This window comes from Lampris incognitus, chromosome 8 (genome assembly GCF_029633865.1).
Source record: "Lampris incognitus isolate fLamInc1 chromosome 8, fLamInc1.hap2, whole genome shotgun sequence".
In the NCBI taxonomy this organism is placed as follows: domain Eukaryota; kingdom Metazoa; phylum Chordata; class Actinopteri; order Lampriformes; family Lampridae; genus Lampris; species Lampris incognitus.
In genome coordinates this window covers 19,016,759-19,042,796 of record NC_079218.1, presented here as the reverse complement: position 1 = coordinate 19,042,796, position 26,038 = coordinate 19,016,759, and the positions used below count along the sequence as shown (strand labels likewise).

The window sequence follows — 26,038 nt, the reverse complement described above, 5'->3', positions numbered from 1 at the left end:
CCAGTTCCTTCTCCTTGTCCAACTCCTGCTCTGACTCTGGTGCAGCGTTCTCCGGTAATCCATCTTGGGTTATGGCAGTAGGTGACTCTTTGTTTCCATCACCTTTGCTGCGAATGGAAAAGATGCTACCTGGTTTGCGTTTGCCGAACAGCTTGAATCCTTTCCTGATTTTTCCCGTCGGCTGGGTTTCACCAGGCAGGGGGTCACTGTTCTCCAATTGTACATCCATCTCGCCTCTGTTTCCTCCAGTCTCTCTCTCCGTCCACTCTCTTATATCCCCACTTCAAATGCAGAAATAATCCCTACCCAGCCAGCCAACTGAGTGTTCACGTTTTTTCCTGCTATCTTCTCTCTTTGCCTCCGTAGCCGCCGCTCTGTTTCTTTCGGTTGTCTCTGTCCCTCCCTCTGTCTCTTCCATCCAGCTCTTTCTCCTCTATTTCTCCCTCCAATGCCCCTCCCCTTTGCCTCTTTTTCTCTGGCTGCTCCTGCCAGTCGCCATAGCAACTGAGGAGCTAAGCAGCTTTCGTCAGCAATGCAGAGCCAGGGGCTATCATCAGCCCACCCTGAACACAACTCTCTCTTCCTCTCTCTCTCTCTCCATCTCACTCTCTCTATCTCTCTGTTTTCCCCAATGACTATGTTTACATAAGTGGCATAGGCAACTTAACTGAACCCTGATCTGATTAAAAATTCAAAGATGATTTTTCGCATATCAAAAATTTTTTTTTGAAATTGATAGCACAACTATACTCTACTTAAGTGCAGCTGAGCAGTAATTGGGCTGTTAATGTTTGCATAATGTTTACTGATTTCATTCTCACATTTGTCTGCACGAACTGCTGTTGTTTTACGGGATTTTTTTTTGTGTAAACGTGGATTCATGTCTCTTTTCTTGTAGGGCTGTGTCTAAGTGCTTTTAGAGGACATGTGAAAAGTAAATCTTGTTTCGTGAGTGACAACAACTTTCAGTGCCAGGGGGTTGTACAGTGTAAATGGTGATGTTACCATTATTATCAAATCAATGAGACCGAGAGTGAACCCAGACACTTGCACGACCTTTTGAATAGTTTATCGAAGTACACATCAGAGCTGAAGAAAAAACAATCTATTCAGGCTGATTACATAAATCTAACCGAATCACACTGGGCTATATGTAAGCGGTATGGGGCCAGTTGAAGAGTATTGAAAACACTCACGCAAAAACTAACGCTGATATGTATAATTTCCTATTTTTAATTTATTCTTTCCTTCTTTGTCTTTTTCTCTTACTTCTTCGATATGATCGCTCAATGGGAGCCACATGGACAACGAAAGAAAAAAAAAACGTAGTCGATGAGGGGAGCTGCCCTTGTCTTTCCATTTACATAAAGGCCTGAAACCTGGTTAATTTGTTTACCCTGCTTTGCTGAACAAAGTTACAAAAAGGACCCATTAGGTCTGGAATTAATTCTTGGTCACACTTTTAGATTTCCTCTAGGGAAAAAAAAAACGAAAAAAAAAATCAAGATACTTAAAACAGACTGAAATCTAGAATGACGTTTGTGTGGGAAAACCTTTAAGGGTAATTTCACTTTTCCCCCCCCTTTTCACTTTCACTAATTTCACTTAATAATTAATATTTAATTTCACGTTCACTTAATTGATCTCACTTTTTAATGTTTTAATTTAATTTAATTTTTAACTTAATTAAAAAAAAAATTTAATTTCACTTTTTTTTTTAACTCAGACATCATTAAAACATAGTTGGTCTTTTTTTTTTTTACTGTTGGTTTCAATACCAATAAAGATTCCACTCTACCGAATCTTGTCACTGGGCCTCAGTACAGTCCAAGTAAGCCTTCAAATTCCTTTATCAGCTTCATTTCAAGAACAACACTGTGGTGAATGCAGGGGAATACAATATTCAGTTGTCCATCTCTCCAGCCATTATCCAAACCGCTTATCCTGCTCTCAGGGTTGTGAAGAAAACAAATGTGAAACAAAATACTCATGCAGTAAATCACTGATTCATATTCTATTTGACCTGTCACTTATTTTGATCTTTACCATGTTTCAGCGAAATAATCTATATTGGCCAATGGACGGGTAGCACAGATAAAACACCACTATCTGAGATAAATTAGTTTCTTCAAATTTCTTTTATAAAAACAAAATATGAACGATGTTTTTTATTCTGAAAGAAAATATATGAACATCAAATTTGACTCTTAAGTTTCATAAAAAATACATCAATAGAGTAAGGAAAACCCTGTGTGTGTGTGTGTGTGTGTGTGTGTGTGTGTGTGTGTGTGTGTGTGTGTGTGTGTGTTTTTGTGTGTGTATGTGTGTGTGCAGGGGGGGGATTACATATTCTAACAATAAAGTAACTACATAACTAACCAGGAGTTATTTATCCAGTCTAACAGGAGGTTTGTAACGTGAGCATGACCTCTTGTGGAGTATTAAGGAAACATCACGTTACGCAGACTTAAATCCTAAACTTTTACCTAAGTTCAAACCATTGCTTTTACCTTTGGGTCTCGCTGAAAGAGAAAAGGCTGCCGTCTGCTCCATAACACTCACATAAACGGAGAAACTAGACTACTGCCCTGTCACCATCATTACCTTTACACCATGCTCCGAGCAGAAGACACACCTCCTACGTATCTGGACAATCGATTGGCAACAACATTGCTGGCGTTAAGTCTAGCCAACTAGACGCTAGTCGTATTTTTCCTGTGACAAAGTTCTCAACCTGTTGGGATGTTTGCATCTACTGCATGTGTTGCACAAGATAAAACACACAACAGTAGTCTTCAGTTATGCGGGGAAGCAATATCAGCACTGCCAACAGAACATCCTCATTTTGGGAAGACATTCTGCTGATTTATGCCAATGTCATGTAGTGTCTATGAAGATATGACGGGGCCATTGCATGATGAGTTATGAGGCGGCGCTAATGTCAAGTGTTACCCTCAGAATACATGAGTGAGTTGTGATATACTGCGCATAGAACAGATCACAAACAGCACAACAGTTTATTTTCTATTTCTTGAACACAGAAATAGGCACAGAGGTCAAATGCATTAGCCTTGGGCACAACTGAGAATGTCAGACTACCATGGAGCCAGACAACTGTTAACAGAATCTGAATGTTAAATCAGCGTATCTGGATCTTTCCGTGGTGTATTTCATTAGTATAATTTTTAAATGATGACTTTTTAGTTTTGAATTTCTTTAGAGGTGAATTTAGCTGTCGAAATTTCATTATTTGTCATTACTAGTTAAAAAAGAAAATCAGATTTGACCAGCTAAATTCACCTCTAAAGGAAATTCAAAACCTAAATGTCATTATTCAAAAATTATAATTCTATTGACAGGTGGCTCTTTAGACTTATTTCTTTCACGAGAAGAAATCACATTCTCAACCTGATAACACCTAGTTAATGAATCTCAAACACTAAGCAGAAAAACACTTGTGGTAAACCAATGGTCTCTTTCTCTTGAAGTCAAACACACACACACACACACACACACACACACACACACACACACACACACACACACACTAATAAATAGGTGAGCTTTTTACTTAAATCAAGGCATTTCTAACAAACCCCCTGCAGTCCCTCCCAGTCTTTAATCCAACCAGTCTTAAATCCAGTGGCTCATCCCAGAATGACATGAATTTCAGTGAGTTTTATAAACCCTTGACACAAGTAACCCTATCATTATTCATTACATCATTAGCAGTATGTGGACTTTATGCACAGAGCCATCCTCTTTGTTGCTTAACTCTCATCTCCCTTCTCTCTTTTCCTTCTTATACTATGGTGTCCACCTGATTGGGCGGCAGGTGAATTTTGAGATTCCTGTCGTTGTCATCAGCATGCACGTCGGATGGAAGTGGGTCGTAGGTACGACGGTACAAAATCCGGGTGACGAGAGTGATGATGAACATCTCCATGATCATCAGCTGCTGACTTAACACTGTAGCAAATACAGAAGACCAAGTTTGGGGACTGTTCACTGTCATTCGTCTCACAGCTCAACGGTCCTCAGTCATGTACCACCGATGACCATATATGCGCTGGCTTTCTTTCCAACCCAACAGTACATCGACTGATTTCTCAAACTTGCATGCTTTCAACCAAAATAGGGAGAACTAATGGGTGAAATCAGCCGGTGTGGTGTCGGGTTGGAAAGAAAACCCACACATAGGCTGCTCTCCACTGTACAATATTGAGTACCACTGCTTTAGCTGGTACAATATAGAGTATATTGTATGATTTTGAGATGTTTCTTACTGGATGCACGGGCTTGGGAGGAGAAGGGAGGGGCACAGGCAATGGTTCCATCCAAGGCCAGGATGTTAATGATGGATGTCTGCAGCTGACTCAGCACAAGCACCAACTGTGGAGAAACAGCCATTTCTAGATAAGAAACATGTCTTTTTTTTTTCTTTTTTTTTGCATAGTTGGAGAGATACTTTGACCTTCGGTTTCCTGTAATTCTCCATGGCACACTTGACTGACTATTATTGGGGGGAAAAAATGCACTGACTTCATTCTACTGAAAAAGGGCATTTCATCTTTGTTTTGAATCAACTCTGAAAACAAGGGATCCAACCACTTGAAGAAAAAAAAAATCCAAAATTTGAATTATTTTATCTGTCAAAGCACGAGTAATGTGTTGAATCAAAATAATTTCCTGAACCCGAAAGCCCTATAGAGTAAATACAGTAAGCCTGTCAGTTGTGTTTGACTTACTTGATACATGGCGTACTTTGGGATCATCTTCACCCTGCGCAGTGTGTTGCGAGTATTCATGAACATAATGCCGACTGGCCAGAGGGAAGTGATGGTGAGCACACCGATAAATGGGTTGATCCATATTGCTGCACCGGTGATCTCTAGCTAAAAAGAGGCAAGGAATATATAAATAAATCACATAATAGACATCAACGGCATTAAATATAAAGCTCACATACTTTTCTATACAAACAGATATTTGCAGAAACTTAAGAAAAAGAAACTCACATCAGAAAGATCAAAGTTTCCATTGGTCCACAATATTATGGAGAGGACTGAGAGCACTGTCTTCAGGATTGCATACTGAAGAGCACCCAGCTTCATTAAGAACAACATTCTCCTGAATGAGACAGCCCAAATGAGTGATATACCCCGCAACAGAGATATATGTAAATCATATTTTGACAGTAAGTGCTAAAAAAATGACAATACTTACATATCTGGTTTGTCTTTTGAACAAAGTTAATCAAGGAGAATAATCAAAGAATATTATATTGCACTGAAAAAATTAATATGTTCCATAACACGTTCCATTGCACACTACCTAGCCAGTATTGCATGACCAACACATATATTACAAGTGTACGTGGCTAAATACCTTGTCATGGGCACAAGGGGTAAACAGAGGCAGCAGCAGCAGCAGGGTCCTGTGCTGATCTTGAATCTCTCTCCAGAGTATTGCTTCAGAAAGGCATCACAGCCCCCAAACTCCTCTATCATCAGAACCAAGACCTTGTACACCACTACTGCAAAGTAGCTGAAGAGAAAAAGACCAGGGAAGGTATAATTTGAACGTGTCAACAAACTTGCCATTCTCAACATTTTGGCTTTTTGTGGAAAGGGAGAGTGACCTCCAGCTGTTGGACTTGGGTTCAAGCACCCAATCTCCACAATCCACCCTACTGAAGTGTACTTGAGCAAAATACGCTGACACTGGAGAAGTTCAATACGGAAATCATAAAAATGGTATATCATTATTCTCTGTCTCTAGATGAATGCTATGTCACTGTTGGTTTTTAACCTTTTCAGTGGGGGTACCCAAATAAATAAAAGTAAGTTTCTTGATGGGTACCAAAGCACATTAAAACACATTCAAACTCTTGTCAGAGTTGGAGATCCACCAAAAACAATTCAGATCCAGCCATACAGTTTGAATATGGTCAGGGTTGAATACCATCAAGTGAAAATCCTGCTGGCTATAGTGCTAATGCAACACTGATGCATTGTTCATAGCTTTGTAAAACACATGAAATAGGCCATGAAGTACACAAGATGAGTAAAGCCAATGGAAATATCCTGCTTTTTATTATACCACTTAACATTCTCCATTATGTGGCGTGATCTTTGCTCCCACACACCTGAGAGTGCAATGTTTGTTGGCTCAGTTGAGTAAAGGTTAAACTATACGAGAAATTGACAAGATTCTTTCGCTTTGCCTATCTGTCACTGAAGTCATTCAGATGACTTACTTATTTAATGCAAGTTACGATGGCTGGCGATGGTCAGAATTCAGTGTCTCATTCAATTATGCCTCAACATGGCACGTGGCTACATATGGGATCAAACACCAAGAACATCGACACTGATTTGCTTACTTCATTTCTCCAGTCAGTGTAGTAAAATGAGGACTTAATTCTAGGTTGCCTGAAAGGGTTATTTTTTTCTCAGAGTTGCTTTTTAGCCTCTTAACAGAGTCTGCAAGTAAATGAACTGAAATTGAATTAAATTGAATTCAGACAGCAAAAGGCAAGGCCAGGACATGTGACATGTAGGAAGATTGCTCAACTAAGGCTTTGTTCAGTCTGCAGGCAAATCGGATTTGTTCCTCAAATCAGATCCTTAAGACGGACTGACCACACTGTTATTTTGAAGTGGTCAGATCGGATTTGTGTGTCCAGATAGGTGCGGGTGTATCGATCCCAAAATATCGATACTACGATATGTTTTTGAAGATCGGTTCTAGCATCAATAGGATCGATACCAGTTGAAGTTTCAGTTTCTCTCTTCTATGTTGTACCCATTTCATCAAAGAGCAGAACTGTGTGTGTGCAAACAGCGTTCTGTTGTCGCCAACATCTCCGAGTGCGTGCACTCTGCTTCCCCACTGCTGTTGTCTGTTCCGTGCACTCCAACTAACTACCGGCACCAATTGCTGGGTTTCAGTCACGTGACTTTTGGCCTGTGGTTTATGTTTTACCAGCAGTACTGAAAACAAAACTTTTTTTCCGCATTCAGTTTAAAATAATTAAAAAAAATGTTGTTTGCCTTTAAAAACCGTCCTGTGTTGTGTGATTAAGTAATTAACAGTGGCAAGCAACAAAAAAAAGGCTTCATTCATTTATGAAGCACTTTGTAAAAAAAAGGTGCTACATAAATGAATGGAGTCAGTTTTGCTTGCTACATACACATTTGGGAATCAAACCAGGGTCTCACAGGTGGCAGGTAGAACTTCTACCACCCACCTTACAATGATTGCTAACCTTTGGCAAATCATAATGAATTCAGATTTGACATATTGATAATGCATTCACCTCATAAATAATGACACACTGTTCTCCCTTACATTAAAGTACATAAGCTGCTTTTAATAATAAAAAAAATCGGTATTGATATCAGTGATTCTGGCCCTGTATTGCTTGATATTGGATTGAAACAAAATTTTGCAGTATCTCCCACCCCTATGTCTAGACATCACCAACCTATCTGCATGGGTTGCTGTGTCAATGACAGAGGCATGAAAGGCAGTAGGAGCAAGACAGAATACATATGTGTGAATGAGAGAGAGGACAGCGTAATGGTGAGGATGCAAGGAGTAGAGGTGATGAAGGCATATCAGTTTAAATACTTGGGTCAACTGTCCAAAGTAAAAGGGAGTGTGGGACAGGTGAAGAAAAGAGTGCAGACAGGGTGGAGTGGGTGGACAAGAGTGTCAGGAGTGATTTTTGACTGAAGGGTACCAACAAGAATTAAAGGGAATGTTCACAAGATGGTGGTGAGACCAGCTGTTATATGGTTTGGAAACAGTGGCACTGACGAAAAGACAGGAGGCGGAGCTGGAGGTGGCAGAGTTGAAGATGCTAAGATTTTCATTGGGAGTGATGAAAAAGGACAGGATTAGGAACAAGTATATGAGAGGGGCAGCTCAGGTTGGATGGTTTGGAGACAAAGCAGGAGAGGCAAGATTGAGATTGTTTGGACATGTGTGGAGGAGAGATGCTAGGTATAATGGGAGAAGGATGAATGAATGAATGAATGAATGTCTTTTATTTGTCATTGCACAGCTGTGCAATTAAATTAAGTGCAACTCCCCAGTGGTACAAAATAAAAAAATAAAATATATACAAACAGTCAAAATACAAATAGACACACATTTGCAGCACAATCAACATATAATGTATGTGTGAGTGTAAAAATAAGTGTAATATCTATTACACTAGATAAATAGTCTGTGTATCGCACTTACTCGAGTTAGCATATTTCTTTTGCACATGCCAAATGTACAGGTGTTATTGTACAGTTTCAGGATATTATTGCAACCTTAGAGTTTTTTAACAGAGTTCCGTTCTTTAATGGCACTTGGGAAGAAACTGTTCAAAAGTCCGGAAGTACAGGTCTTGAAAGACATATAGCGCCTCCCAGAGGGCAGCAGAGTGAAAAGGTGGTTGCCTGGGTGAGATGAGTCCTTGATTACGTTTGTGGTCCAATGTAGGCAGCGGGATCTGTATATGTCCTCAAGTGAAGGTAGCTGCGGGCCAATGGTTTTCTGTGCTGACTTAATCACTCGTTGCAGAGCTTTCTTATCAGCCACAGTGTAACTGGCATACCACACTACGATGCCATAAGTGAGTGTGCTTTCAATGGAGCAGTGATAGAAGGCCACCAGCAATGGCTGGGACAAATTAGCTCTCCTCAGTGTCCTTAAAAAGTAAAGCCGCTGCTGTACTGTCTTCACTAGGGAAGTTGTATTGACAGTCCATGTGAGGTCCTGGGAGATGTGTGTGCCAAGGAATTTTAAGCTGGTTGCCCTCTCCACCATGTCTCCGCCAATGCATAAGGGAGCAGGTTCCTCTTCCTGTTCCCTGAAGTTGATGATGATTTTCTTTGTTTTGGAGGTATTGAGTGCCAAGTTGTTACTGGAGCACCATACTGACAGTTTGTGGACCTCATCCCTGTAGGCAGATTCATTGCCATTTTGTATTCGCCCCACCGCAGTATGTCATCTGCCAATTTTACCATGGTATTTGTACTGTGGGTTGGTGTGCAGTAATGTGTGTAAAGTGAATAGAGAAGGGGACTCAGCAAGCAGCCCTGTGGAGCTCCAGTGCTGAGTGTCAGGGTCGATGAGTGTTGTGTCCCCAGCCTGACAGTCTGTGGATGATTTGTTAAAAAGTATTTTATCCATCTGCATGTGGACAGGCCGACACCCAGCTCAAGCAACTTGATCACCATTCTGCTGGGGATTATTGTGTTGAATGCAGAGCTAAAGTCTACAAACAACATCCTCACATATGTTCCCGGGTGCTCCGGATGTGTCAATGCAGTATGGAGAGCTGTGTTACTGGCATCCTCCGTTGACCCTTTTGGTTCTGTAGGCAAACTGGTGTTCCTCCAGAGTGGGCGGGAGTGCAGATTTATGTGTTTTAGGACCAGTCTCGCAAAACACTTCATTAGAGTGGAGGTGAGTGCCACAGGTCTGTAGTCATTACGGCTGCTGATAGATGTCTTCTTAGGGAAAGGCACAATAGTGGCAGACTTAAAGCATTTGGGGGTAGTAAATAATGACAAGCAGAGGTTAAAGATGTTGCTGAAATCCTCTGCCAGCTGATCTGCACAGTATCTGAGTGCCCTCCCTGGAATGCCATCTGGGCCGGCAGCCTTCCTGGGATTGAAACTGAGGAGCACTCTCCTGACATCATCTGTGCTCACATGAAGTGCCAGGCAGTTTGTGGTTGGTGTCAGTGAAGTCTCAGTCTCCGCCTCTTACACCTCATTCACCTCAAAATGGGCAAAGAAGTGGTTGAGTTCCTCAGCTAGTGAGTCGCTGAATATGGAGCTAGTAAGGATGCTGAATATGGAGCTGCCAGGAAAGATGAAAAGAGGAAGGCCAAAGAGGAGGTTTATGGATGTGGTGAGGGGGGACATGCAGGTGGCTGGTGTGACAGAGGAAGATGCAGAGGACAGGAAAAGATGGAAATGGATGATCCGCTGTGGCGACCCCCAACGGGAACAGCCAAAAGTAGTAGTAGTTGTGTGTCCCATTGCAAGCGACACAAAATAATGAATAACTTTTATATAGCACTTTATCTAGACACCTAAACTACGCACGAAACTCACCTCAAGCACCACCAATGTGTAGCACAAACCTGGGTGATGCACGGCAGCTATTTTACCCCAAAATGCTCACCACACATCAGCTTGAGGTGGAGAGGGAGGAATCATTGAGCCAGTTACATGGGGGGATGATTAGGTGGCCAGATGGAGAGAGCCAGTTTGGGAATTTTGCCAGGACACCGGGGGACCCCCTACTCTTTGCAATAAGTGCCATGGGATCTTTAATGACCACAGTGAGTCAAGCCCTGGGTTTAACATCTCATCCGAGGGACAGCATCTCCTACAGCAGAGTGTCCTAGTCACTGCACTTGGGATTTTTTGTTGTTTTTATTAGGACCAGAGGGAAGACTGCCCCCTACTGACCCACGAACACCACTTCCAGCAGCAACTCAGGTTTCCCATGAAGTCTTCCATCCAAGCACTAGCCAAGCCCACATCTGCTGAGCTTCTGTCATTCAGCAGAACCAGGGTACATGTTGGTATGGCTGCCGGCAAAAGACAGTTTGAAATCCGATTTGAGCAGTCAGAGCATCCAGACTGAGACGAATCTGTAGAAATCCGATTGGAATTGCATTTTAAACCACCCCCAAATGTGGTTTAGATACAATTTGCAAAAATCACATATCATGTGGGGTTTTGGTTTTTTTTGCTGTCCAGACTTTCTAGAACCAACCTCGATACGATCTGGACATGCCAAAAAAAAAAAATTTTGGGCTGGTAGTCTGAACAAGGCCTCTGAGACTGCTGGATCCTCGTTGACGCTTATCTCTAAACGTTTTGACAGCTTCAATGACTGTGTTAATGCTGCCCCCTGTGTATGTACAAATCTATGCATATTTGCCTTTTGTGAGAGCAGCTAGTGAAACACGCGTATATGTTAAGCTGAAAATGTTAAAATGGTGTGTCATTTTCTATTACGTGTTCTAAGATGACGTTATATCGCTGTATCTTTGAATCAGGACAGACAACAGACCAAGAAAGATTGCAACATAAAATCGTTTTGTTTGTCAGTCCTTTTTTCTTTTTGCCTTGAAACATGAAATGAGTATAAATGCATTACGTCCATTCACAGCACTGTCTGGTAATACAAACTTTTAACTGTGACATTTTTAACAGAGCTTTCATTGTCCTTAAAAGTCTATTTGCCTGTCTAGACTAGGAAAAAAAGCATACCAGTTAGAGGTCATGTCTGTAAACATGACTGCCCGAGGGACCCACATTCCAAAACAGGACATGGTGGCAATAACCTGAAACAGAGAAAATCGACCCATGATAAATATCAGTCTTTATTCAGTTGGTCAACAGATCAGTTATGGTTGGTGCGGACATTTTTGAGACAGTTTTTCATTAATCATGACTTTATACATGTCTTTATTAATGGGATATCACTTGAGAATAATAAGAGCATTACTGGCATCACAGCATTTCCATTGCCATTCTTCTTAACACTTATGTGGGTATTTTGTATAGTTTATTTTCAGGGGCAATTATCCAAATTCACAGATTTGTCAAGTATACACACTATACACTATACAGTTTGTCAACCGAAGCTTGTCACTTAAATATTTTACTTACTGGTAAGAGCTATATAGATTACATGTATTCAATTTGATTGTGTTTAGTTTTAAATTTGGTTTTATCTCATTGTTACGCACAGATTTTTCAGTTTTAATTATTTTACCAGGTAGCTCACTTTCTGTCAGTTTTTGATAAGTGCCCCACAAATAAAGTCATTATTATTATTATCATTAGTATTAATATTAGTATTAGGAGAAGTTGCAGAGGTAGTATTAATATTGATAGTGCTAGTAGTAGTTGTAGTAGTCAAGTCATGTTATTTTTGTATGGTCCTAAACCGCAATTGCAGTCTTAGAGGGCTTTACATTTACAGTGAAATATACATAGACAGCAGATGACAATAGACAACTAGTAGTAGTAGTAGTAGTAGTAATAGTCATAGTAGTTGTAGTAGTAGCAGTAGTAGCAGTAGTAGTAGTAACAGAAGTAGCAGTAGTAGTAGTAACAATAGTAGCAGCAGTAGAAGCAGTAGTAGTAGTAGCAGCAGCAGCAGCAGCAGTAGTAGAAGTAGTAGAAGTAGTAGTAGTGACAGTAGTAGTAGCAGTAGTAGCAGCAGTAGTAGTAGTAGCAGTAGTAGTAAGTGAAAGTGCTAATAGAATTAACAGTGGTAGTATTAGTAGTAGCTGGTGTTGTGCTAGTACTAGTAGCTGTAGTAGTGGTAGTAACTAGAGTAGTAACAGTACTAGCAGCATCAGCAGGAGCAGTAATAGTAGCACATCAAAAGATGCCTGAATGCTTACTGGTGCTGCACCATTGATCCAAATAATGGTTGTCTTCTTGGGGTGGGGCAGGTTTCTGTACACATATATACATTCATCCAGATAAAGCAGTAAGGACAAGGAGGACATTAAGGTGAGTATGGAGTATAGGCAAATCTCGAACAAGTCCAAATCTGTTTGATAAAGAATAAGAGGAGAGAAACAGAAGATACAGAGAAGAAGTTTCAGATTATTTTACGTAAATGAGAATATATGAAAGTATATCAAATCTCCACTTTCCCCCTGTTCAACGGGAAAGCATTGCCTCCCATACAGTTAGTAACCCTCAAGCGAGTTTACACACAGTTGTCAGAAAAAGATGAGCATCTATTTATGCAGCACACACACAACTGACTTTAGATTTAAAGAATAAATCTGAGTACAAATAAAAATGCTGACAAGCTCTATAAAGTCCTCTGTAAATTCATTCATAATAATGAAGCCAGGTGAATGGAGGAACATTGCAACAGCCCTCTTTTATAATTCCTAATCCCAGATAGCAAAATTGCTGTGGCCCGGACCAGTCCCACACTGACACTTCCCACATACCACATGGAATAATGGCACTTGAGCGGTTCGCTCCTGTTTGCCAAATCTGGGCCAGAACCAAGCCATAGCAATACCACATGTGCCACATATTTGTCAAACATGGCCCATGTTTGTTTTGTGATATTTGGGCCATATTCAGCATTTACCACACGGGCCACTTCAGAGTCACATCCGGATTACATGTTACTGAGAGCACTACATCTTTGCCAAAAAAGGCCCATATTTGATTTGGCATATTTGGGCCATATTTGCTATTATACATGTGGGCCACTTCAGGCTCACATCCATTTTGTCAGGGCCAGAAGAAGGCCACCAGTGCCGCATCATTGCCTGAAGTGGCCCACATCCGGATGCTATCTGGGTTGTGACACAAGCAAGTTGAAAGCTGGCAGATAGCTTGTATCTCCCTACGTTACCTTTTCTCATATTATTCCCCTTATTAAAAGCCACATGGAAATTACATGAGTTTGTACACATGCCGTTTCTAGGTATGTGTTTATTTCGCATATAATTGTGGTTCAAACGTGCATTTTACATTTGGGTGTTTCACGTGTTTTCCACACAATTTCAGTTCACATCTGTGATTCAAATCACACAGAATTCATAGAAATCCTCATGGAAAAAACTGCACAATGTCTTCACTTTTCTTCTTTTTTTTTGCAGGGGTTATGGTTTTGTTTTAGGGCTATCCCCAACATCTCATCACACGGCTTTCCAGCTTGCAAATCTGCTTATTCATTCAATGCAATCAGAGAGAGCTGCCCGACTCACAAGGTGTGCAGAGAGAGCTGCTGACTGAGTCCCTTGAGTTATTAGGTCAGTTCAAACGATAACAGCACATTATCTGCAGGGCAGGTGGGATAATATAGGTCACTTACGCCTTATCACGTCAATAGCCAATGGGGGTTCTTGTAAACAAGCCGGATCAATTGTGATGTTGAGGTTTTCCTCCATTGCACGTGTAATTTCCTCCCGTGGAAACCTTGACTTGTAGACACACTCATAAAACCAGAGATCCGAAAAAGGTGAAAACTTCACTTTGTCTTCTCCCCCGAGTAGAAATGTCCTCCTTGACAAGTGGGACGTTTAAACTTCACTAGCCCGTGCTATGTGGGGATGTAGTATTCTAGGTGGTAGCGAGTGATGTGAGGAGACAGACAGCAAGCTGCAATCTCCCAACAGTTCAGCTGACTTTCAAGGAATGAAGGGGTGATGACGAGGGTAAGGTTCCCAAGTTTATGAGAGCATTTCTTCACATGACTGAGCCTTGTTCTCTGGGAGGCAATTGTCTGTCATTCATTCATTTTCCCTTTTATTGTCTCTCGCAGCATTGCAATAGCGGTTGAGGCTGGAGGAGGTCAGAGTGACGACACTGTCGTAATGTAATGTTCTGTACACAGGCGTTATAACAGCTACGTTGACGGCATAACACTCTCTTAGCTGCCATGGGATTCTGACGGAGGTGGGGGGGGGGGTGTAAGCACTTATTTAAATATGATGCCTGCCTTACGACAGCGTCCCAGGAGGTAGAGCAGGTCGTCTGGTAACTGGAAGGTTGCCGGTTCGATCCTCGGCTCCTCCTTGAAAAAATGTCGAGGTGTCCTCGATGAGCCCTGCATGGCTGACACCGCCGACTGCGGTATAGTTCGGTTTATAGTGGGATGTTCGGACTTGGAGCTTCAATATAGCTCACGACCGAAAACTTCAAAATGAAATAAAAACACTAAAATCTCAAAACTGGCATCGTAGGCAGTCAGCTACTGCCCCCCCCCTACCCCCACCATAAATAGTTGGGGTTTATAACTGGAAATCACATTAATCTCTGTGGCAAAGCGTCAGCGCGCCGAGTGTTTAGGGATCGTCAACAACGACAAGAGGTGTAGAGATTGAAAATGCCTAAAGCTTCCGGTGAATGTGAATATCCCTTAAACTCAACCCACTGTCCAAGGATCTTGTGAAGATAATAGTAAAGCGTTTACGTTTGGAAAGTTCACATTTATTAATGTATTTTATGCAAGAGAGGGATGTACCTTCTGTTTCATATTGTTTATGTTCTTATAAAAACAGCTTTTAAACGAAGACAACTTGTCTTGGTATTTTGTTGCAGTTTTTCTTGACAACATTATTTCAGGTTTAAATTCTGAAATCTGAGAGTCTGACTATTCCCAGTAGGGCTGATAGCTCCCATAGTATACATCCCAATTAACAAGCTGCTAGATTATCTTTATTTGGCCTAATTGATACGAAGACACGATGTCTTTGTCTAAAAGCTGTTTTTATAAGAATATAAACAAAATGAAACAGAAGGTAGCTACATTTCCCTTTTTCATAAAATAAATTAAATGTGACATTTCCAACCTAAACGGTTTATTGTCTTCATATTGTTGACGGTCCCTAAACACACAGCGAGCTGACGCTTTACCACAGAGATCAATGTGATTTCCAGTTTAAAACCACAACTATTTAGTAGGAGGGGGGGAGCTGTAGTTGACGATGCCAAGTTTGAGAAGTTAGTGTTGTCATTTCATTTAAAGTTTTCGTGAGCTCTTGCAGCTCGAAGTCCGAATATGCCAAAACCAACATCGCCGTGTGTGTGTGTGTGTGTGGGGGGGGGGGGGGGGCACAAATGCAATTTATTAAGCATTTTATCACTAAAGCGCTTCGTGTGGATGGCAGTGAAGTCAGCCCCCTCCCTCCAGCAGAAAAACAAGCCAGGATAAGTTAACCTGGCTACAACACTATGCAAATATTATTAAAACACTTGTTAAAAACACAAGAGGAGATATTTTCGTCCACCGACTGTAATTTCTAAACTGACATGCCTCTTGACAGTTTCATGAAACTCAAACCGCTGACAAATTTTCAGCTAATGCCGGAGCCTGCGCTGCAGGACAGATTTACCATGGACATCTTTTAGCGGTTGCATTGTGTGTGTGTGTGTGTGTGTGTGTGTGTGTGTGTGTGTGTGTGTGTGTGTGTGTGTGTGTGTGTGTGTGTGTGTGTGTGTGTGTGTGTGTGTGTGGAACATAACGAAGTCCATTTACTCAAGTACTGTGCTTAAGTACAAATTCGAGGTACTTGTACTTTACTTGAGTGTCTCTCCGTTGTACGCAACGTCATACTCCTGTTCCACTACATTTCAGAGGCAAATATTGCACTTTATACTCCACTACATTTGTCTGACAGCTTTAGTTACTAGTTACTTTTCAGATTACAATTTTTCATACCCTTCCTGTCTATTGAAAACCATGTGTCTCCCATTTTGGTGATTTTGAATTTGATTTTTTTTCTGATACACTGGATTAAGTGTTCCTTTATGGGTTGAGCAAATTCTCCTACTTCTTACGTTGAATAAACTATTTAAAAACCCTCTTGGATTAGTTGGAAAATGCCTTGTCACCAAGCTGAAAGCAGGCTGTTTTTCTGAGCTCATGAAAAGTTGACTTTTACGTGGTTCTCACAGGACAGCAACGCTACAAACATATGAGGATCTTATAGAAGGTGGTGCATCGCTGTAGATTAAACTACCCAACAGTATATAAAGTACTTAAAATAGCTCAACCTTAAACATCTACAGCAGCAGTAATCCAAAAACCATCATATATAATATTACAGACAGGGAAGGGACCATTTTTCTACAGAATGAGTACTTTTACATTTCATACTTTAAATACATTTTGCTGATAATACTTTCATACTTTTACTTAAGCAAGGTTTTGAATGCAGGACTTTAACTTTGTAGCATTTGTGAATTCTTGTAAATGTATTGTACATTTTTAATTTCAAATATGATTTTATTGTACATTTTATTGTGATTTTATTCTGCGTCTTGTACTGTATGTCATTTCTTAAATCTACCTGACCAGTGACTACATATAGAAATTAGCTATTAGCTAAAACTAATACAAAGCATCATCGAAAAATAATAGGAACATACAAGGAGGAAATCAGCACAAAGGGCCAATCCCTTATTAACCACAATCTGACCTTAGTGGGACACAGTGAATCACACCCATTCTGCCCCTCACTTATCAGTCTTGACCTTGAGATAAGAAACAAGCCCAACTTGAAGCTATAACCCCACCAAGAGACATCCATATAAAACTGCCATGTCGCCATACAAGACAATATTCTTTGTAGGCAAACCATGCCTCATTTTTAATGATCAGTCTAAAGTGTAGGGTGTGGGCTCATCCTTGTTGGGTCAATGACATCTCGTTCAAAGTTTCTCCATTTGTGCTGATACCACTTTTATTTGTGCGTGTAACGTGCTTATCACTTCATTGCTGCCTACAGTGTGACAAGTTATCTTTAAACAATGAGTGATTAGAGAGCCTGCTAGGCTTAAATCTAGTGCGGATGTGGAGTCAACTAGTTTAATTCATGTGCATAGTTAGGGAATTTCTAATGCACTATATGTACAAAAGTATTGGGACACCTGGCCATTACACCTACAGGAGCTTTTATGACATCCCATTCTAAATCCATAGGCATTAATATGGTGTTGGTCCCCCCTTTGCAGTTATAACAGCTTCCACTCTTCTGGGAAGGCTTTCCACAAGATTTTGGAGTATGTCTGTGGGAATTTTTCCCCATTCATCTCAAAGAACATTTGTGAGGTCAGTCACTGATGTTGGACAAGAAGATCTGGCTCGCAATCTGCATTCTAGTTCATCCCAAAGGTGTTTGATGGGGTTGAGGTCAGGGTTCTGTGTGGGCTAGTCAAGTTCTTCTACACCAAACTCACCCAACCATGTCTTAATGGACCTTGCTTTGTGCACTGGAGCACAGTCATGCTGGAACAGAAAAGGGCCCTCCCCAAACTGTTTCCACAAAGTTGGAAGCATAAAATTGTCCAAAATGTCTTGGTATGCTGAAGCATTAAGATTTCCCTTCACTGGAACTAAGGAGCCAAGCCCAACCCCTGAAAAACAACCCCATACCATTATCCCTCCTGCACCAAACTTTATAGTTGGCACAGTGCAGTCAGGCAGGTAACGTTCTCCTGGCATCCACCAAACCCACACTCATCCATCAGACTGCTAGATAGAGAAACTTGATTCATCACTCCACAGAACACATTTCCACTGCTCCAGAGTCCAGTGGCAGCGTGCTTTACACCACTCCATCTGATGCTTGGCATTGTGCTTGGTGATGTAAGGCTTGCATGCAGCTGCTCGGCCATGGAAACCCATTCCATGAAGCTCCCGGCACACAGTTTTTGTGCTGATGTTAATGCCAGAGGAAGTTTGGAACTCTGCAGTTATTGAGTCAACAGTGCGTTGACTCAATAACTATTATGCACTATGCGCCTCAGCACTCGGTGACCCTGCTGTGTGACTTTACATGGACTGCAACTTCGTGGCTGAGTTGTTGTTGTTCCTAAACGCTTCCATCATTCAAATATACCACTTACAGTTGACTGTGGAATATCTAGCAGGGAAGAAATTTCACGAACTGACTTATTGCAAAGGTGGCATGCTATGACAGTACCACACTTGAATTCACTGAGCTCTTCAGGACGACCCATTCTTTCACAAATGTTTGTAAATGCAGACAGCATGGCTAGCTGCTTGATTTTATACACCTGTGGCAATGGGTCTGAATGAAACACCTGAATTCAATGATTAAGAGGTGTGCCCCATTACTTTTGTAAATATAGTGTAGTATAGATTATCAGATTGACAACTTGGTCTATAACATTGACCCATATAGAAGAAAACTATCTATATGAACCTTTTCAATTGGCTTTAAGTGCCTGTCACTCCATTGATACTGCACTGACCAGAGTGGTGAATGATCTTTTACTAGCTATGGACTCTGATTCCACTTCTGTGCTTCTACTACTGGACCTCAGCTCAGCCTTTGACACCATTGATCACTGTATACTATTAGATAGAATAAACTGTAATTTTCATGTCTCTGGCTTAACTCTCTCTTGGCTTAAGTCCTACCTATCTGCAGTGGCGCCCCCAAGGGGTGGCCAAGGGTGGCCACGGCCACCCTGATACTATCCCTGGCCCCCCTGCTGGCCCCCCCAGCCACAAGTCGCATATGCAGAATATGCTTCTGATTATGCATAATATGCTTCTATCTGATATTTTACATTAGGTGCTGTTCATTTAAATCAATAATGTATATTTTTCTTAACTCTCATATTGACAGTTTTCAACTAGCCTATACAGTATACTACAACAGCATCATAGAACTCCCGAAATTCAGTCATGGCTTTTGGTTTTGGAGTGCCACCCCAAGATTTTCAGTGGCCCCATTTGGCCACCCCTATGAAAAATTTCTGGGGGCTCCACTGCCTATCTGGAAGAACACATTGTGTCTGCTGTAATAATATTGCATCAAAATTCTCTGATGTTAAATATGGTGTACCTCAGGGCTCATCTTGGGAGAGAGATCCCTCCTCTGTTGTTCTCCCTGAGGTTTCTTCCTATTTGTTCTCCCTGTTAAAGTTTTTTTTAAGGGAGTTGTTCCTTATCCAACGTGAGGGTATAAGGACAGGATGTTGTGTTGCTGTAAAACCCCTGAGGCAAATTTGTAATTTGTGATATTGGGCTATACAAATAAAATTGACTTGACTTCAGTTGTCTAAAAAGTTAGCAATTTTCTTAATTGCTTACTGCTACACACTTTATACCATTTGTTCAGAGAAGACACAAAGATTGGATTTCAAAATCTGTGCTTTGTTTAAAAGAACAATAGACTTTACACTTTAGTGTTAATACAAATGCATTAGATGCTTTTTTAACATGAACAACAGCACATGGCGGTCCAATCAAGTCAAATGGAAAGATACAGTAGAAAGTGAGAGCGTGAGCATGCATGCACACATGTGCACACCCATATGCCAATTTAAACACACACACACACACACACACATACACACACAAAATATTGCTCTTGAAATATTTATATGTCATGCCAGTTATGATCTGGATCGATGTTTTCACTTTGCATTGATGATATTGGATCGTTGATCATCAAATTGATAGATAGATTACACGCCTACTGATTTTTTTTGTCTTTTTTTTGGAAATCATCAATAATTAAAAGTAGCTACTGTTATGTTCTTGTAACTGATGTTTTATATGGGGAACATATTACATGATTGGTTGTATTTATGCTCCAAATATCTACCAAAGGGAATTCTACTTGACATTATTAGCTGAAGTTTGCTCTCTTTCTTTTTCCTATATCGTGTTAGCAGGTGACTCCAACTGTGTCGTGGAGCCTGAGGTGGACCATAATCCCCCAACCAAGGCTGCTCCTTCTAAAATGACAAGGGCTGTGAGGGCAGTATACTCAGATCTAGATCTGTTTGACAAGTGCTCCATCCCGAACAAAGGGACTAGACCTTTATGTCCAGCCCTTATCAGCGTTTTTCCCCGAATAGACTATTTCTATATTTCGAGGCAGGTGCTTGATATAGGGATGACATCTCTACTTTAGTTACGCCATCATTCTCTCGACTTCCCTCATGTCATTGGCATTTAAATCCTTCCATTTTTTAAATTTATTTCTCGTTTTTCCCTTATCCCACCCGATCAATCCAATGGTATATGGCCGGAACTCTTGTCGAATAACTCCCCTGGCTCACGTTTCCACAGGAAGAAGATAGTCGTTACACCAGCTTTCTTCAAACTCGTGTCGGCTGCTCTCGCTATTTTACACGCTGAAGCCTCTCATGGATTGCATCACCTTCAGGCCGCAAAGGAGGCGTAGGGAGAATGCTTTCGGTTGCTTGGCTGCAGGCGCCCGGATGGGCCAGAGGGGTCGCTGGAGAATGACGAGTCCCCGAACACTACACCGATCTACACCCACTATCCCTCGGGTAAGGGTGGCCTAATGAATGCCTTACCCTGTGGACGCCCTGGCCGTGACCGGTTATGGCGAGTCTGGGATACGAACCTCCCAGCCACATGACGAGCAGGTTGCAAGAACGGCGGTTTATTCCGCTCGGCCATCAGAGCGGCCTAAATCCTTCCATTTTGAGCAGCCCCTTTTCCATGGCCTATTTAGAAGAACAAATTGAACTTTTTCTTTTTTTTTGCAACTAATGATAATGCAGATACAAATCCTTCAAACACTTAAGGCCCATTTGAGGGGGGGCTATTATCTCATATTGTACAGCCAAGAAAAGACAGGCCTTAAAGTCTCAGCTCTGTTTACAAAACCAGTCATGAGAACTTGAAAAGCAGGTAAAGGATAATCCATCTGAGGCCTTGCTTAGCAAAACAGACATCACGCAATCAGCTCTTAGACAAATGTGAACTCAAAAAGCTGACACGGGAGGTAAACCTGGGCGGCTGCTTACACATTTAGCAGCAGGTAGACAGAAATCAAACCCAATCTCATCATTAAAAGATGATTTGGGGAAGAACCATCATGAGACTACAGGAGCGGCATGGCTCAAGAGGTTGAACGGGTTGTCTAGATTGGAGTCCACCCGTAGTAAATTCAATTGATTGGACATGATTTGGAAAGGAACACACCTGTCTATATAAGGTCCCACTGTTGACAGTGCATGCCAGAGCAGAAACCAAGCCATGAAGTCAAAGGAATTGTCTGTGGACCTCCGAGACAGGATTGTATCGAGGCACAGATCTGGGGAAGGGTACCAAAAATTTTCTACAGCTTTGAAGGTCCCGAAGAGCACAGTGGTTTCCATCATTCGTAAATACTAGAAGAAGTTTGGACCCACCAGGACTCTTCCTAGACCTGGCCGCCCAGCCAAACTGAGCAATCGGGGGAGAAGGGCCTTGGTCAGGGAGGTGACCAAGAATCCGATGGTCACTCTGACAGAGCTCCAGCATTCCTCTGTAGAGATGGGAGAACCTTCCAGAAGGACAACCATCTCTGCAGCATTCCACCAATCAGGCCTTTATGGTAGAGTGGCCAGACGGAAGCCTCTGCTCAGTAAAAGGCACATGACAGCCTGCTTGGAGTTTGCCAGAAAGCACCTAAAGGACTCTCATACCATGAGAAATGAGATTCTCTGGTCTGATGAAACCAAGATTGAACTCTTTGGCCTGAATGCCAAACGTCACGTCTGGAGGAAACCAGGCACCTCTCATCACCTTGCTAATACCATCCCTACAGTGAAGCATGGTGGTGGCAGCATCATGCTGTGGGGATGTTTTTCAGTGGCAGGAACTGGGAGACTAGTCAGGATTGAGGGAAAGATGAATGGAGCAAAGTACAGAGAGATCCTTGATGAAAACCTGCTCCAGAGTGCTCAGGACCTCAGACTGGGGCGAAGGTTTACCTTTCAACACGACAACGACCCTAAGCATACAGCCAAGACAACGAAGGAGTGGCTTCGGGACAAGTCTGTGAATGTCCTTGAGTGGCCCAGCCAGAGCCCAGACTTGAACCCCATTGAACATCTCTGGAAAGACCTGAAAATAACTGCGCAGCGACACTCCCCATCTAACCTTATAGAGCTCGAGAGGATCTGCAGAGAAGAATGGGAGAAATACCCCAAATATAGGTGCGCCAAGCTGGTAGCTTCATACCCAAGAAGACTTGGGGCTGTAATCGCTGCCAAGGGTGCCTCAACCAAGTACTGAGTAAAGGGTGTGAATACTTATGTACATGCAATATTTCAGTTTTTTATTTTTAATAAATTTGCAAAAATTTCTACAAAACCTTTTTCTTTTTGTCATTATGGGGTATTGTGTGTAGATTGATGAGAAAAAAAGGAATTTAATCCATTTTGGAATAAGGCTGTAACATAACAAAATGTGGGGAAAGTGAAGGGGTGTGAATACTTTCCGGATGCACTGTAATTAAGGTACATATTTGGACAAGGAGCGACTCAGAGAACGAGCGCATTTGCTCTGCACCGTGTGTGTTTTCCTAATTTGCCATCGTATTTCCACAATTACTATTACTATTTTTTATAATGTGTAGTTTTTATCTGTTGTTGCTTTTTGTATTTGTTTATCTTTGTACATTGTCCTTGAGTGTCCAGAAAGGCGCTTGTAAATAAAATGTATTATTATTATTATTGTTACTACTATTAGTATTTAATTAATTACATACTCATTCAATACAAATAAAAGGATGTACTGCAGTGTATGCATGGGCTTACCTTTACTTGAAAATGAAGTCCATTCTCCTATCCTTCAGCACAAAAATCTCCGTGACTTTGTTGTAAAAGTCCTCCTTATCTTCTTTTAGTTTTAGAAGTCTTTCCGTCCTGTAAACCCGTGGGCTCACGCATACGCCCCCTTCAGTGAGGCAGAGGTACTGGCTGCCTCATCTCGCGCATTTTCAGTGCGGTTTTATGTAAGATCAGCAAGACTAAATATGTTATACACATACATGAAATACATTAACTATTTTAAGGAAAGTGAGGACATATAATACAAGTGTCTACAAACATTACATTGGTGACAAACAGTGAGAAAGCAAAAGGCACGCGCTCAACCCAGTTTGTGAGGGATTGCGCAATCCGAGGTGAGGCTCCACTCCTCGCTGCCTCAACTCGCGTATCTCCCCTCTAATTGAACAGGAAATATGCAAATTCAGCGATTTTGATAATCAAAATTATTGAAATTATTGGAATTGTACATAAATTACATTTATAGCACAGATCAGTAGACCAATATTAATATTTATTTTATTTTATCATCATTTGTTTTTTCTTTTCACGATGAAAGGCGAGGTTCTGCCTCACCTGCCTCCCCTGACTGCACGTCCCTGCCGGAGGCCCAGCTACAATTCACTCTATGAATGATTTGTATGTAAGCAATAGTGTGAGAGGAACAGTGTGTATATGTGTATAAAATGTTTCTTGCTATGATTAACATGTGTGCTGATGATTTCATTTTCTCTTTTATTTTATTTTGTACTTTTTCTTTACTAATTTGATATTCATCTGTTAACTATTTTATCAACCTTAGGCCTGCAACAAAAAATATAATGTTGCTATTAATGTGAAAAATAATACAATTTTATCATTGAAAAAAGCCTCTAATATGTATTCATTTTGAACTCTTTATTGACTAGAATCTGTTTTTTAGGCACGGAGAGTTAGTAGGCAGGTGGTTTTCAGCTTGCGTAAGTAGTACAGGTGAGCTGAACAGGCTGAACTGAGGAAAGGTCACCGCTTTATGTGGGCAGACATCATCAAAGGTACATCCAGTAATCTGAAACCAACCCTTGAAGGTGTGAGGGGCAGGCCCGCCCACAGAAATGGCACACCCCTGAAAAGATCCAGTGAATCCCCCCCTGCCCCCCCCCCCAAAAAACTGCTTTACATGTATCAATGCATGCGCGTGCTCTCTCTCTCCTAAACACATACATGTGAACTGAGAGAGACTTACTCAGTAACGGGGACTACATAGGCATAGGTGCGCGCACACACACACACACACACACACACACACACACACACTATAACTCTTTGACACACAAACACACCGAGGTCAACAAAGATCTACTACACTTACACCACACATTTCTTTGGAGAAAATGCAATTTCTTACCTTATGGCTTCATCTTTGCCTCTTTTACAGCCATCTTCCTTGTCTTACTGGATGCAAGTTCCTTTATAACGTCTTTACCATCCATCTGTTTAGCCAGTTCACACTCACTGGCAAGTATTGCCATTATCATTGTTTATATTTAGGGTGAACATGATTAGTTTTGGCCTCCATACCCCCCCCCCCCTTTATGGCCGTACCTGGTGAGGGGCAATCAGATGGGCAGTGTGAAGAATACCTTGAAGCTTTCATCTCCGCCAAAAGGTCACACATGAGGAGTTAGTGTCATTCGATGATTTTTAACATCGGATAAGTGTAATAATAAACCTTCATATCATCTGTATGCTGGTATAACAAGTCATACATACAAAATCTCACTTAAAACAGAGAAGTTCCTTTTCCCATGCAGTCATGTGTCTGAGACCATACACAGCAGTTACATTTAGAAATGACGGCAAAGCGGCCACAACCAAACCAGTGTTGGAGATGAAGAACCACATCTCATTAGTTTCTCTCATTACATTTATTGTTACAATGTGGATCACATGTTGGAAAAACAAAGGAATAATAAAAAAATAACATTTGCACCTCATGCCAAAAGGGGGTGCACTAACAGTTTAGAGTTCAGTCAGTCTAGTTAGGAAAAAAAGTAAATCCCCTTTTATGAGGTTGTATGAGTATACTTAAGTATCAGTCCTCAACCATCTGATGACCCAAGCACTCCAACACTATGTCAATTCCAGTCAAATGCAAGTCACAAAGTCATGAGTAGAAAAAAAACGTTTGTCCCGGAACAAAAACTGCTCATCCATTAACAACTACTTTGTAGAAGGTGAAAAGAAAACAATTGAAACCATAAAAGATTCTCTGCAATAAATAAAAAGGGAACATGATGAGCTTAATATTACACTTAATGAATTTCAAAAGCAAATTTAAATACCTATAAAAATCAATACAGACAACAGCAATTTAGACTTGGAAAAGCAATTTCCATGAACTTCTAAATGCTGGTTTAAAAAAATATATACAGAAGATATGTAGTGCAATGAAAGACAACAAATTCACTGGTAATTAGCCCGTAGTATGAACATCTACTTGGTTAATACTTGGGGTCAACTGTCCAAAGTAACGGAAGAGAGGTGAAGAAGAATGTGCAGGCAGGGTGGAGTGGGTGGAGAAGAGTGCCAGGAGTGATTTGCAACAGATGTGTACCAGCAAGTGTTAAAGGGAAGGTTTACAAGATGGTTGTGAGACCAGCTATGTTATATGGTTTGGAGATGGTGACACTGATGAAAAGACAGGAGGCAGAGCTGGAGGTGGCAGAGTTGAAGATGCTAAGACTTTCACTGGGAGTAACGAAGGACAGGATTAGGAATAATTATATTAGAAGGACAGCTCAGGTTGGATGGCTTGGAGACAAAGCAAGAGAGACAACATTGAGATGGCTTGGACATGTGCAGAGGAGAGATGCTGGGTATATTGAGAGAAGGATGCTGAATAAGGAGCTGTCAGGGAAGAGGAAAAGAGGAAG

The 26,038-nt window shown here is 41.3% G+C and overlaps 1 protein-coding gene across 1 annotated transcript; it reads right to left on the bottom strand.

The window, feature by feature from the left end:
* Positions 1 to 3,638: 3,638 nt before the first annotated feature.
* On the bottom strand, positions 3,639 to 13,996 carry LOC130117280 (organic solute transporter subunit alpha-like). The gene is made up of 8 exons (XM_056285489.1): positions 13,885 to 13,996; positions 12,440 to 12,591; positions 11,295 to 11,368; positions 5,389 to 5,547; positions 5,019 to 5,130; positions 4,749 to 4,895; positions 4,287 to 4,392; positions 3,639 to 3,969 (listed from the first exon to the last, which is right to left on the bottom strand). The coding sequence occupies exons 1-8, from the start codon at positions 13,958 to 13,960 to the stop codon at positions 3,803 to 3,805; spliced, it is 993 nt and encodes a 330-aa protein (XP_056141464.1). The 5' UTR covers positions 13,961 to 13,996; the 3' UTR covers positions 3,639 to 3,802.
* Positions 13,997 to 26,038: the final 12,042 nt, after the last annotated feature.

Excerpts from the sequence above, each read along its gene's own strand:
- LOC130117280 (XM_056285489.1), bottom strand. The coding sequence starts at position 13,960 with ATGGAGGAAAACCTCAACATCACAATTGATCCGGCTTGTTTACAAGAA. Across the intron at positions 11,369-12,439 it reads GGATCAATGGTGCAGCACCA|GTTATTGCCACCATGTCCTG; the intron begins GTAAGCATTCAG and ends TCTCTGTTTCAG. Across the intron at positions 4,393-4,748 it reads CAAAGTACGCCATGTATCAA|TTGGTGCTTGTGCTGAGTCA; the intron begins GTAAGTCAAACA and ends GTTTCTCCACAG.